Raw genomic sequence first — 14408 nt, 5'->3', positions numbered from 1 at the left:
ATAAATATTTGTGTAGGACAGTTCCATTGAAACAGACCAATTAGAACATTCCACCCACCACGAAGGCACATGCTGGCTAAACCTTTTTGGTGTCCCTAATTCATTACATTCAAGCACACAAAAGAGCAATCTGAGTGACAGTTTCCGAAGTAGAAGAAATTAAAGCAGCTCCCCATTTTAGCATGTGAAAGAGGTGAAGAATTGTTTTGGCCGGGGACCTCGAGTGGCTTTAAGTAGCCAGCCATGAGCCACGGATTCTGTGTGTAAACCCACTCCTCTTCTGTAACCTCGCCTTCTCATCGAGATGTCGTCGACGAACAAGACCATCTTCTACGTCAGCGACGAAGGCGGCGAGGCCAGCAAGAGGGCAGTGAGCATCAGAGTGCCCCAGCAGGCGAAACGGGCATCGTCGTCGGGGAGAGGCCTCGAAGGCCTGCGCATTGTCATACACGACGACGAAGGGGAGAAAGGATCGAACGTCCTGACCAAATCTGCGACCGCAACGAGCAGGCTGATACGGCTGCCGGAGTTGGGGTTCTTGCAGTCGTGCTGCTTCTGCAGGAGGGAGCTCAACCCCTGCAGGGATGTTTACATGTACAGGGGAGACCAAGGATTTTGCAGTGATGAGTGCCGTTCTCGCCAAATCGACTGGGCGAACGAAGAGAATTTGAAGTGAGTGCGAGAGATAGATTGAAAGTCCTTCGTCCACGTGAAACGACGAACAAGATCTCCAAATTCAGATCGAACGAGGTTTCTTGTTGTTTGTTCCTTTGCTCCTTCATATCTGTAGCTTTTAATGGGTAAAGGAATTTTGCAAAATTGCTTGCGAGTTTTTTCTAGAAACAGCTAGAAACGCCACGTAGGGAAATAAGAGCATCCATTATGTCACTACCTACTTTAAATTTTAAAAAAAATATTTATTAGTTTTAGAGAAATTAAAATTTAATTAAACAAAATCGCACGTGGGGCTAAGGCGGTGAATCTAGCCAGCCGCACGCACGTGTCGTGCGTGCGCCCATTCGTGCGTGAGCCCATTCTGGAACGCGTGGGGCCGCAGAGAACGACCACGCCATCCGCTCAAATAGTACAGACGACAAACGCAGTGGCCTCTCCATCCATGGCCATGGCCATGGCCATGCAGGGGCTTGGATTGGGAATGGCAAATGTAAATCTGAGATTCATCATCACTCAAGTGTTGCAAAGGTCGAAGCAAATTGGAAAGATTACAGATTAAAAAAGCACTCAAAAGGGAGCAAAAACAACGTCCCCAGAATCGGATAGAGGAATCACATTGCTAGGAAACAAATCCCAATGAAGAGAGCATGGCCTAGCATCTTATTATTGCTCAGTAAACGTCTTGAGAATTACTCAGTGGGAGCTGCGTTCTGTGTGTTTTCGGGGTCGAAGGACAAAGGAACAGAGCTTGCCTGGAATATAATCACGTCGACTCAGATTGGAACGTAACAACGCACGCACTCAGTATTCAAATTGGATATCAGAGTAGAAATGGTTGCTTACCAAGGCACGATACTTGAGGGCATAGAACATTTCGAGGTAACGACGGGTCTCGCGCCTCTCGAGGTTTGAAACATGCTTCCAGAATCCATAGACACCAGTCAACGTCATCAGCCTCTCGGAGTACAGCTTCCAAGTGTACCTGTTGAAGTTTCCATGCAGATTTGAAAAGGAATTGTGTATTCAATCAAAGTTTGCAGAGGAAAAGAGTTGAGCCTCACTTCTCATAGATCCTCTGTAGTCCTCCTCTGGAGATTTTATCCCAGTGGGTGGCATCGTCCTTGCATTTCTCGAAGAATTCGATCAGGATCTCAGTAGCTTTATCCCCTTGGTAAGGATCAATGTGGAAGCCAGATACTCCATGAACAATGATTTCTGCAGGACCTCCGTAGGCTGTAGCAAAGGTAGGCAGAGCGCAGGTCATGGATTCGACCACCGTGAGCCCGAAAGCTTCATAAAGGGCAGGCTAAACAAACAATGAATTCACTTTCAGTCAATCGAGAGTTGTAGATTCTGATGCCTCCCAAAAGAGAAGACAAATCAATGAATTGTCAATTTACCTGCACAAATGCTCCTTTAGTATCAGCAATACATCGGTACAGCTCGCCATTGCGAAATCGGTCCATCTGGGCAGAGATCCACCTTATATGACCATTCAGATTGTACTGCTCGATAAGATCAAACATCTTCTTCCTTTCAGCTAGCTCCTCGATATCCTTCGATTCCTTGCCATGATCTCCTGCCACCACGACAAGGTTAACCAGTTCGCGCAACCTCGGGCTCTTGCCGTATATCTCTACGAGACCAGTTAAGTTTTTCACGCGATCCAATCTTGCCATTGAGAAGATGATGGGTTTGTTTCTGTCCTTCAGCACAAACCTGCGCAAAATCAAAGCAATTTAGTTAGCTCAAAGGATGACAGGGCACACCAAACCAATCTAACTTGTAAGAGGATCTCACTTGTGCTCATCGTTCTCGACGTCACTGAAAAGCAGCTCCTCAATCTCAGAGTGGAAGTGGTTGAGTCTTTTCTCAGTTTCAAAGTGAGGGAAGTAGACTGACATATCAGCTCCAGGTGAAACAATGTTAAACTTTGGATCAAACACATTGATTCCATGTACTACACGGTACAGTCCAGGAAGAGTAAATGCAGTGTGAGACTCATACTGTCCCACAGTGTCCTTACTGTAACACAGAAATATATATGTTCAGATAAGTTTTATAGTAACTAAATCAGAAGTAAGATGTCAAAATACCTTCCAGCAATCTCTTGGAAGGTGCTAGTGATGATGAAATCAGTATGGTTCATGGCAAACAAATCAGCCGTGAATTGGGAAGAGAAGTGATACTGATTCTCGAACTTCTTCCAGTAGATATCCGAATTCGGGTACTTTGTTTTCTCCAAAGCATGGGCAATTGTGCACTGCAAGTAGAAAAGTTGAGATTATAATGAATGGTAAGACACTACTTGGGAAAGAATCAAAGTGTACATTTTGTTCGCAAACGTGCATACCTGAGTGACACCTAGTTTATGCGCGAGCAAAGATGCTACTAGATTCCCATCGCTGTAGTTTCCAATAATCAAATCCGGTGTTAATTGGAGCTCTATATCAAGTTCTTTTATGACATCCTGTTGACAAGAAAGATGATATACAATGAGGCAAGCAACTTTGAATTGGGTGTCAGGTTACTAGAGCAGAGCAAACATTTACCTCAGTGTAAGTCTCTAGGTAAGGCCACACATCAAAACGCGAGATCCATCTGCGTAGGATCCCATTTTTGTTTCTGAAAGGCACTCGCAGAATGCTCGTGTGCTCCGTTCCTTCGACCTGTTCAAGTCGCTGACTGCAAGTAGTCCCTACTGCATCAGGGAGCAATCTAGTAACCTGTTATAAGAAGAACTAAAAGAGTCACACAAAAGGTCATTGTGATTAGCATATCTGAACTGGATTCAAGCATGTGTTTCGATGTCATGTTTACAATGAGAATACGGGGAGTGATGTGAAGGCCTTGCTGCTTTATTCGGAGGAGCATCTCATTCTCCAAAGCACGGACTTGATCCAAAATGTAAACGACCTGCAGATGGATTGGAAGATAGGAGTAAGAGTCTGAGAAAGAGTGGGATGCAACTCAACGTCGAAACCTGCTGAAAAATTGAAGAATTTGCACCTGGCCACCAGTGTCAGGGTATCCCAAAACATTAGCTTGTGCAAAATATCCATGCGGGGACAGGATGACGACGTTAAAGACCATTGGAATTGTTCCAAGGAATTTCTCCAGCGTGCATGGATCAGGGGCCTCAAGAAGATCAAGAAGCATGTGCATGGTTTCGAGTACACGTTTAGCCGTGTCACCCCACCCCTTCTCAAAACCAAGCTCTTGAAACCTAAAAATCAAACACTTCAAGCTTCTCTCTAAATTGATCATGATCAGTGAGTACAGAGGAAGTTACCTATCATTGAACTCGGAGTATGGAGTGTCTGCAGGGATGCTCAGCAGATATCCCTCAGCCTTCCTCAGTGCTGATTGCAGACCACTAGGGCTTCGTATTCTTTCATTCAGCATCATCACCTGCACGTAAATCATGACAACATTATAAGAAGCTTTTATCACAGTCTATATGATTCTTGTCTATGAGATCAGAAATGTCAATTACCGTGCCCTTGTAACTGTGCTTCTGCAGAAAGGCAAGCAGTGGGTACATGCTCTCCTTGTCAACAAACATCTTTGAAGATAGATGTCGGTTCAAGAACTCGACTCCGTTGCCGATGGATTTAGACAGTGACGGACGGGGAAAAGAAGCATTGAAGGGTTCAAAATCCAACTCCAGCACGAAGTCGCCGTCGGAACTGAAGAAGAGGCAACAAAACTGTAACTTCAATTGCTAAAGGTGAATTACCATAGTTTACACACAGATCGTAGATCAACATACACTCCGTCCACAAGTTTTTCCTTGAACTGCAGGTATTCAGATTCAGTGAGTTCGCCCACACCCAAGTCACTCACGTTCACCTGAACATATTCCCAGACACCAGGCCTAGGCCGAATGGCAATAGCGACAAGCGGCGGTATGACTATGGCTTCCTGCACACCACAGAATCATCAGTTCTACTAACGCCGACAAAAACCCAGTTCTCGATCGACTTTTGGCATCAATTGGTCACCTGTGCAGCTCTTACAACATCTTCGAAACCTCCTCCTTTCAGCTTTTCTCTCTCTTCCTTGGAGAATGCGGCTTCAAACTCTGCAAGCAATTGGTGTCTTTGCAGCATCCCCTTTCCCTGGTTAACATACCTGAAAATCGATAAAGAAAGCATCAATTTCTTGTACGCTCCTTACCAAAATCACTAGTTTTTTGAGGTTAGATTATTAGTTCCATACCTCGTGAAGACAGCCAGCAGTTCATTCGGATTCGAGGAAAGAGAATCAGTGAGTCGCTCCTTGAAGCTAAGAACGCGAGTCAAGGTGCGGACAGCCATGTCCTCTTTGTATCCCTTCTAAGCCTCAGAAGCCTAAAACCTGAAGAAACAATAAAGGAACAAGAGTATGAAGTAATATGAGTTGGAAGGATTGACTGAACAACCGGATGACACCACATGGGAACCCAATTAGAGATCTTTGACTTCAACTGGTAGCATTAATCATACAATTCGACTCAAAGAAATAGTCTGGAAATCGATCGATAAAACTGAAGAGACCAACAACAGAAACAGTACTAGTCTAACAACTTCCTGGAACACGTAAATAAGTGATAGTTACAGAAGCTCTAGAAAAGGCGACTTATAGATTCAAGGAACCAAATCAGAGTTTATTTTTCCTCCTTTAGAACGGCAAGAAGAAAAATATTTCCATGCGTTGGAAAGTCGAGGAAACCAAAATTAGATCTTTTAGGGAGAGCGACGTTACCCAGGGAGTCCGAGGCAGAGATGGCCGGACGGAGGTAAAGCCCCGGAAGCAACAATCTACCAAGAAAGGAAGAAAATGCCAAAAAATGGTTCACGCCGACGACTCGAACGAAGAAGGAATGAGGAATGGGAGGGCTCCTTGCAGCATATTTATAGTGTACAATACCCAGCACTTTCTTCTTCTCGTTTGCAGCTCCTCGTAGTTCTTCGCGCGACGACCGTATCAGAATCAAAACCCATCTGCAGATTCCGGTCGGAGGCTGGTCCAAAACCACTGCAGCACCATTGATTTGATTAATTTTGCGTAACAATGTTTAGGATGTTGTTGTTTACGACTTCTCAGAACTGTTCATCAGATGAGACAATTAAGTTTCGTCGACCTTTAATTCAGTCATGATTCTGGCCTGAATCTCAGAACTGTTAATCTTGCCCTCACGGGCAGGTCAGCTGGTTACGACATGGATGCTTGCAGCATGAGATGGACGGTTCGAAGGTCCATGACAGCAAATGCGATAACATCAATATCTGTCCATGTGCAAATGCCTTCGACCACCATGTTGTGACCAGTCCCGCATTCATCATGATTTACTCTCCCTCATATTTGTGGGGCCGGGATAGGGGGCCGCTAGGTTGGCGGTTCCAACCTTTGCAGCATGATTCTGGCCTGAATCTCGCCGTGCCCAGCGCCGGCACACATGTCCGATTATAAAACAAACGCTAATTACTCTGGCGTGCAACTGCCATTCGTCACCATCATCATTGACGCATAAGAAAAATATATTCAGAAGAAAAATGAATCACGTAACTCCAAGAACACAGTCACAATGGCAAGGAGACATCATTTTTTGTTTTTCCTAATCTTGTATATTAGGAGGAATAGAAAGATGGTTGACTTTGAGACATTTTTGCTAATGGTGGGGCCAAGCTGAGTCAGCCGCGAGCCATTTCCACTAATCCTTATCTAATGACACGCATCAAAAAAAAATTTCAAACTATTATTCTCTTATATATTATTTTTAATTCTCTCTTTGCCAATTAATTAATTATTAAGACCCACTTGCTGCTGCTAATTTATTTATTTATATATTTATTGGGGGAGAAAGTAGAGCCATGTTCAATGAATCCAAGAGCTCGCGTGGTTTTGGATGCAAGGACATTGTTTGGAGGGGTGTGATCTAATGGAGAGTACTTTGATCTCTCATATTGTTAATTAAATGATGTGGCCAACTTCAATAAAAAGATGAAAGGTGATTTTAGCGATTTTACATAATCGGTCTCACGATCATTTATGAAAAGATAAATTGAGAAACTGTAATTGACCACGATGGAAGAGTGTATTGCCTCAGTTTTATAGAGATTTGACTTTTGTCCACTTCAACAAGTCTGTCCTGTTATAACCAACTTAACTATATCCCGAAGATAAATTACATGGTCGACTACCACTAGATCTAGTTGCCTTATAACTATTAGTTTAATTGTCTTGCTTCATGATTTTAAGCTAATGAATTGACTCCTCTATGTGGACTAGACTTCAAAAGTATGCTAATCGGAGACCTCAATATCATCCGAACCTCAAAAGAATGTTCTAGTTGAAGGTGTGCTGTGTGTGAATTTCAACCGAGCAATCGATTAAAAATTTTTACCAATCAATTGTTAGTTATGAGGTTCTTTTTCTCTGTTCGCACATGATGTTGTTTGCTCAAGAATGGTGGTAAAAAAATCTAAATCTGCCATCGTTCTTCGTGGTCTTCATGAAACAATATGAATAGTTCAAAATCTAAGTTAAATCCTAGCATATCCGATCATAGATTCGATACATATGCATCGATTAGTTGTTACAAATAGAATTGAATGTAAATCGATGTATACATACCAAATCATCAAAATCTAATCCTTCCGCTTTAAAAACGATGATAAATTAATCCTAAATTCTGATACCAATTGAAATTAAGGAATACAATACATTGAAACGAAATCAAAGGATACATCATAAGATCTAGTAATCAATCATCTATAAGGAAAAATTGAAAACCAAAGGATTGATTTGAATTAAGAGCCAATGTTATTACTTGCTTACTTGTCGCTAACCAGAGTTCCTATAATGTAGTGGAGTCTTTTGTAGGAATGGACGACAATTAAAGTCCTCATCTCAATGGGAAAGAGTTCAAAAAGGAAGAAGAAGAAAGAAGATTTCAACATGCCAATTGAAATCAAATCCTCTCCTACCCAAGCCCATCTTACAGGGACATAGCCTGTAGCTCGTTGACAATCAATTAATATTAATGAATTGGATTATTGAATCTACACATGCAGTCAGTGCCAACTCAAGGCATAGGCCCTATGCTTAGGACCTAATTTTGTTGGGACCCATAATTTTTAATATTTAATATTAATTATATTCATTTTTTAAATTTTTTTGAAATTACTTTTAAAAACATCCATTTTAATTTTAGATTATTAATTTTATTTGTTATAGATTTTTTAATTGTATACTTATTTTTTAAAATCAAAGTGACACATTGATCTCTAAAACATATGTGCCTACATAATTATCGATGATGTTATACCTTTTCCCTCTCTCATTAGTGTTCCCATGCACTTTTCCTCTCTTATCCTCGCTATTTCTTTTTCTTCCTTGATAATGATAAGAACAAAAGGTAGGGTTTCCCAATCATTTGACCCAAAGTAATATGCTAGCCTTTTTAAGCATCAAATTGATTTTTTCCTTTTTTTTTATTATATAAACTAAAAAATGTCCACCTTCTATCAGTAAATTTTTAAAATATAAAGATATGAATATTATTGTATTAGATTAGTTAAAAAAATTTATTCATTTTCAGGATTATAGAACAAATGAATTCACATTTGTTTTGATTTTGATTGCAAATGAAATAAATATAAAATTTTATAAAAATGTATAATTAAAAGAAATAAATAATTTAATAAGAATTAAAGGTGAAATTTTTTAAAATTAATTATTTTATAATTATATTATCACTCGTATATCATTTCTTCACTTTAAAATAGGTTTAAATAGTTTAAAATATACGAAGATAATTTTGATTTTTTTATATCATAGAAAAGTTTTTTTTTAATTATTATTTTTTTTAAAAGAAAAAAAATTTGAATCTTGAAAACTTTTAAAATATGTTATTTGATATCGATGGTTTAAATTTATTTTTAAAATTAAAAATTTTAAAAGAAATAATAAATCTAAATTAAAAGATATTAAATTTTATAAAAAAGGTAAAATTTTCTAATACATACATAATTTATATAATACATGTTACTATAGCTTATTGACAAAATACATGTTACTATGGCTTCAGCTTCGTGAAAGAAAATTTTTAAAATTAAAATTAATAAAATTTTATTTTCATTCAATAATAATTGTATTAATTGAAAAAGATTTATTATCAAAACTTGAATATAAAATTTTAATTATTAATTTTGCATCTCAAAAAAATTAAAAACTAAATTTTATATAAAAATTTATTTTTAAAAAATTATAGTATTTTTTTAAAATAAAGATTTAAATATTATCTTGCTTAATTCTTTGAAAATGATTAAGACGGCCCTGCATGCTTGCTATCTTAAACTCCCTTCATATAGTCCTCAGGGTATAGCGCAGGCGGTGGACGTATGACATTTCTAATGAAACAGTCAGAGGTCGAATCTCACAGGAATTCATGATCTGTCATTCACTCCACCATATATCTCCTAAGTGTGTACTTGAATTTATCTCTCTCCATATCCCATGGGGTCGGCTTTAAGAGGTCGCTGAGGTGATGGATTCACCATTTTAAAACCATCTTCATACCTCATGCATTAGATTACTTAATTGATATTTAATATTAATGACAATTATTATGTGGGTTAATTCACAACCACTCAATATCAATGATGTTCTCTACTAAGAGGGAATTCAACTTATCTCTCTAAGCTGTTTTCTATAGTATATTTTGTCATCTGAACCAAGAAAAAGCTTTAGGGTTTACAATAAGCTCAATACTTTGTAAGATTGGTGGGGCACTCTAGAGAGAGAGTGAATAGCATGATTTATTCGTTCTTTCTATTACAGAGACTAGCAGTGAAATCAAAAAATAATATAAGGGAACTCGTAAATTTACTTGGTTCCTAACCCCCCAGGGTTAGTATATCCAAAGCTTATGTACGGGAGATGCCCGACCACTAGTGGTTTCCTTTTCAGACATTTATCTGGAGGCGAAAAAACCTATCTTACAGTCCAATCAATAATAAACGATAACACAAATGTAAGACTTAAGAAAATAATAAACCAAATGCGTGTAGTAGCTAATCTGGAAGTCCTGAGCGCACGCACTTCTTCTGGAACTTCTCCGGTTGCACGAGCTTGGTTCCATTTGCGTTTAGCAGCACCGCAGGATGAAAAGTATGATGTAGAGAAGTTGTACTTTGGTGCTTTACGCGAAGGCCCCTTATATAGACTCTTCCGGATGCCTAGATAAGATTCGATCTTCTCGGTCTTTATCGGGATCAATTCTTCTAGATTCGGGCACCTAGAGGTTGAGGTGTCCCAACTATTGGGATTCTGCCACTTCACCTGCCTCGCTGGCTCATTCGGCTGATGTCCGATCGCTTGGAATCAATCCGAGCGCCTGGACCGTCCGGTCGCCTAGAGTAACATTCGGCCACTCGGATCTAGTCAACTCAGGTTTGACCTGAGTTGACTTCAGGCTTGGTTCGGCTGCTTCTGTTTGCTCCTTTTATGTTTTCTCCATCTTGCTTTTAGCTTTTGATCCCTACAAGATCAGCATACAAACAAATAAGCAATCTAAGCCCTACTGTAGTATGTTTGGCTTGCTAGACTTACCTAAATCTTACCATGTAGGTTTAACCTACTGGCTTGCCCGTGCCTAACTTCTAGTTAGGACTAGTCATTTCCATAAGTAGACTTTCCATCTGTCAAACATCTAGTTTAGACTTACCTATGCCTAACCTCTAGTTAGGACTAGTCACTTCCATAGGTAGACTTTCCACTTGTCAAACATCTAATTTGGACTTTCCTTTGCCTAACCTCCAGTTAAGACTAATCACTTTTCTAGGTAGACTTCTCACATGCCAAATATCTGATCACAGATCAGACCTAAGTATATTATCAAACATCAAAACTCTAGAGATAGACTAGTGCTCATTGTACCAACATACTCGTCCTTTGACAACTCCCTTAAAACATTATCAATGATCTTATTCATCTAGTATTGAAACTCTTCCTTCCCTCTCACTTCAACCACTTTAGCCATGGTATTTTTGGTTTTGACATGTTTGCTGAGTACCTTTCTTATCATTAGGGTAAATCTAGAAGCACGTGTGGCTATAAGCCCAACAACTAACGTCTTAGATTTATCTGCACTATTGCCCGAGGAGCTTATCAACTCGCACTTTTTTTTTTACAAAAGGTGGAATCTGCCCATACGGTCGGCCTCACGATCATCTATGAGGAGGTAAATCAAAAAGTTACAGTTAGCCATGACGAAAGAGGGTATTATCTCAGCTTTACCAAGATTCAAACTCTTTGTAACGCCCCACAGAAGCCTTCAATATTTTCCTTAAATATTGATAAGTGATGGCTAAGATTAGGGAAAATAATTTAGAATAGAAAAGAAATACTAAATGGGCTAAAATGGTTAGGACCTTAATGGGACATTTATCGGATTTATTCTTGATGAGCCTTATAGAATGGATAACTTTAGTGGGCCTATTCTCATGTGGGCTTTGCCTAAAATAAAAAGAAAAGAAAGGAGGTGCCAAGGATTGAACCTTGGACCTCAAGGAAATGGCAAGCCCAAAGGAAGCATGAGTTAGCCACAAGTTCAAGCAAGTATTTGCTATGAAAATGAAAGGGGAAATTCTGTTTAAGGCTAAGGGTTCATGAAGAGGTTACTTTTACCACAAGAGTTAGTGGGAAGTAAGGGGGAAGTTACCAAATCAAGAGTTAATGGGGGAAGTTACCAAAGCGAGTTGTAACTCCTCTCCACTCCCTTTATAAAGCTCTTCCCTCAACCAAAACCCACTCATCCTCTCATTCTCACCGAAACTCTCTCCCTTTCCCATTCTTCTTCCTTGGCCGAGAGGTCTTGGGAGGCTTCCACCATCAACCAAGCTTCCAAAGGTAGAGGGTCAAGGGCAAAGGCTAGGAGACTTTAGGGAGAACAAGGAGAGGAACCAAGGAGCTCTTAAGTTAAAGGGGTGCATCTTCTGGTGTTGAGGGTAGAAACTCTAAGGAATTCAAGAACCAAGGTAAGTCTTCTCTCACCTGCAACATAGTACTATCGTTTGTATGTTAATGTTGTGTTGTATGTTTAATATGTAATCCAAGAAGTTTATGTTTTATGTTCTGTTGTTTGGTTACATGGAAATTATGTAGGAATATGGTAATAGCTTGAAGAGATATGATCGGTTGAATGAGGTTTAGGGTTAATCGGTCTGATAATTGTTTATAGGAACTTGTAATCGATCGATGGATCGATTACCAGGACTGGTAATCGATCGCTTAATCGATTACTGGTTATAAAGAGGAAAGGATTTACGTGATTTAATCGATCCACTGATCGATTAAGGGGTCGTAATCGATCGGTTGATCGATTACGGAGCCCTCTGAGATGAACACACATTATGAAATCGATCTTCTGATCGATTAAGGACTCTATCAATCGATCACTTGATCGATTAGGGGTCTTAACCGTTTTTAATAAGAACGGATTTACGTCTCTTAATCGATCCACTGATCGATTAAGTCTAGTAATCGATCGGTTGATCGATTACGAAGGCCTCTGGGGAAAAAGAATAGGTAATCGATCTTTAGATCGATTAAATGAAATGCTGATCGATCCATTGATCGATTACGGTAGACTACCATGCTTACTGATGAAACAGTAGGTTGTGTAATCGACTACTAGATTGATTAGGAAATGAAGGAAGAAGAATCATGATAAGTAATCGATCCCTTGATCGATTAAGGTAAAGAGTAATCGATATCTTGATCATGACTAAGACTACGACAATTGGAAAGCATGATCGATTCCTTTGATCGATTACGAGGGTTGCTGGAAAAAGGATTTAAGGTTTAACGAATTGATTGTTATCATGATGGATGGATTAGGGTTATGTGGTTAAACGTAACCTAGGTTAGGTATCGACCTAAACATGATAAAGGGAAAAGAGTTGAGTCTTTAAACTCAACTATAATTGCAAACCCTAGTTAGTAATGAGCTATGAGGATATAATAGAAGACATCATGAATTAGGCTATGGACCTAAGAGAAGGGAAGAGGCCTATGAGAATTCGGCTATCCTAGAAAAATGAGTATATGTAATGTACTATAATGACAAGGTTTACCCAATGCCATGATTAATGTTTATGATGATATGATCAATGACTTCATGCCATGTTAAAGTATGTTCTAAGTGATAACATGGTAAAGAATAGTCATTGTGTAAAGATATGCTATCATGGCTTATGAACAAAAGTACCCATTCGGCCTTCACCTAGCCGAATACTCATTCGGCCATCGCCTGACGGATCGTCCATTCGGCCTTTGCCTAGCCGAATACCCATTCGGCCTTTGCCTAGCCGAATACCCATTCGGCCTTCACCTAGCCGAATACTCATTCGGCCATCGCCGGACGGATCGTCCATTCGGCCTTTGCCTAGCCGAATACCCATTCGGCCTTTGCCTAGCCGAATACCCATTCGGCCTTTGCCTTTGCCGAATAGCCCCATTCGGCCCTATACCCATTCAGCCGAGTCCTCATTCGGCCTGCACCGAATACTCATTCGGCCCTAGCTCAGCCGAATCCTCATTCGGCCCTAGCCTCAGCCGAATCCTCATTCGGCCAAGGTATAATTGATACCCTGAAGAAAGGTTAGGGTTTGGGTCGAAATAGGGTCGAATATTGTTAATCATAGGGTTATGTTATATCTCATGTCAAAGATATGTAATGTATGTCATGTGAATGTTCACCATGATATGTCATGAAAATATTAAGGAACATTCATGTGAAAATGAAAAATGAAAATATGGAAGTTATTTTACTTTAATGCAAGGCTTGTACCGGAACCCTAAAGGGATCCAAGGGATGGACACCTTAGAACGCCCCTAGGCTGAAGGATAGTAGGTCTAGTAGGTCGAAGGATAGTAGACCTAGCTGGGTTGAAGGATAGTAGACCTAGTTACTAAGTAGTTGAGTTAGCTACCTCGGGTTACAAGGGATAGACTGAAGGATAGTAGGTCTAGGTTGAAGGATAGTAGACCTAGCTAGGTTGAAGGATAGTAGACCTAGTATCCTAGTAATCGAGATTTAGCTATCTTGTACTGACTTGGAATGAATGTGCACAAATAAGGAATGGGTATAAGCCAGGGATTCCAAAATGATGTTGAAATGATTATGTTTAAGTATTGTTATGTTTGCAAAATGCATCATAAATGTTTATGCATATGATTTCATGTAAGATGAAATTTATGGAAGTATGCTTAAGAAATGTTAAGAATGATTCATGATTATCATACTTGATATAATGTTACGGTTTAATCAAGTATATGCTATGTGATGTTATTGTGAATACATGTTTATGTACTCAAGTTATGCTATGAATAATCATGTTTATAAGACGATTGGATTTTGTGAGTAGGAAAGGAGCTTACTAAGCATTCGTGCTTATAGTCTTACTTTCTTATGTTGCAGATTCAATTAAAAGTTACTAAGGGAACGGGAAGCAGCAGGAAGGGCTGATGATGATGTGTGTGGAGTGACTTAGCAGGACGATCTCATTACTGTCTATATTCTAATCTATACTTGCATGTGTATGTTTGATGTTAAAGAAGGTTACGTTAAGTTCCCTTATGGAATGGAATTAAGAATACCCTGACATGCATGATTTAGGTTGGAATTAGAAAGGTTTAATAGTACAAGTTTTCTATTGCATATGAATACAACAATGTATGTACAA

General features: G+C 39.5%; 2 protein-coding genes across 2 annotated transcripts; one reads left to right on the top strand and one right to left on the bottom strand.

Moving 5' to 3' along the window:
* The first annotated feature begins 304 nt into the window (after positions 1-304).
* LOC141818337 (FCS-Like Zinc finger 15-like) lies at positions 305-780 on the top strand. The gene has a single exon (XM_074705858.1). It carries the CDS (start codon positions 305-307, stop codon positions 674-676), a length of 372 nt encoding a protein of 123 aa, XP_074561959.1. The 3' UTR covers positions 677-780.
* A 377-nt stretch (positions 781-1157) lies between these two features.
* On the bottom strand, positions 1158-5551 carry LOC141818336 (sucrose synthase 1-like). Its single transcript, XM_074705857.1, has 16 exons — positions 5422-5551; positions 4897-5034; positions 4680-4809; positions 4448-4599; positions 4172-4364; positions 3968-4086; positions 3685-3901; positions 3496-3591; positions 3228-3401; positions 3029-3145; positions 2772-2938; positions 2476-2700; positions 2076-2394; positions 1737-1981; positions 1519-1657; positions 1158-1427 (listed from the first exon to the last, which is right to left on the bottom strand). Exons 2-16 carry the CDS (start codon positions 4992-4994, stop codon positions 1365-1367), a joined length of 2454 nt encoding a protein of 817 aa, XP_074561958.1. The 5' UTR covers positions 4995-5034; positions 5422-5551; the 3' UTR covers positions 1158-1364.
* Positions 5552-14408: the final 8857 nt, after the last annotated feature.

The sequence above is a fragment of the Curcuma longa genome, unplaced genomic scaffold, assembly GCF_044706935.1.
Source record: "Curcuma longa cultivar G26 ecotype Majalengka, Jawa Barat unplaced genomic scaffold, ITB_CL_G26_1.1 contig_24410, whole genome shotgun sequence".
Lineage (NCBI taxonomy): Eukaryota > Viridiplantae > Streptophyta > Magnoliopsida > Zingiberales > Zingiberaceae > Curcuma > Curcuma longa.
Note: the sequence above shows the minus strand (reverse complement) of the source record. Positions and strands in the feature narration are given on the sequence as shown.

Bases quoted from the DNA above. Each gene is read 5' to 3' on its own strand.
- LOC141818337 (XM_074705858.1), top strand. From the start codon at position 305: ATGTCGTCGACGAACAAGACCATCTTCTACGTCAGCGACGAAGGCGGC.
- LOC141818336 (XM_074705857.1), bottom strand. From the start codon at position 4,994: ATGGCTGTCCGCACCTTGACTCGCGTTCTTAGCTTCAAGGAGCGACTC. The intron at 3,592-3,684 runs GTGCAAATTCTT...ATCCATCTGCAG, and splicing joins ACCCTGACACTGGTGGCCAG to GTCGTTTACATTTTGGATCA. The intron at 1,428-1,518 runs GTAAGCAACCAT...ATTATATTCCAG, and splicing joins CCCTCAAGTATCGTGCCTTG to GCAAGCTCTGTTCCTTTGTC.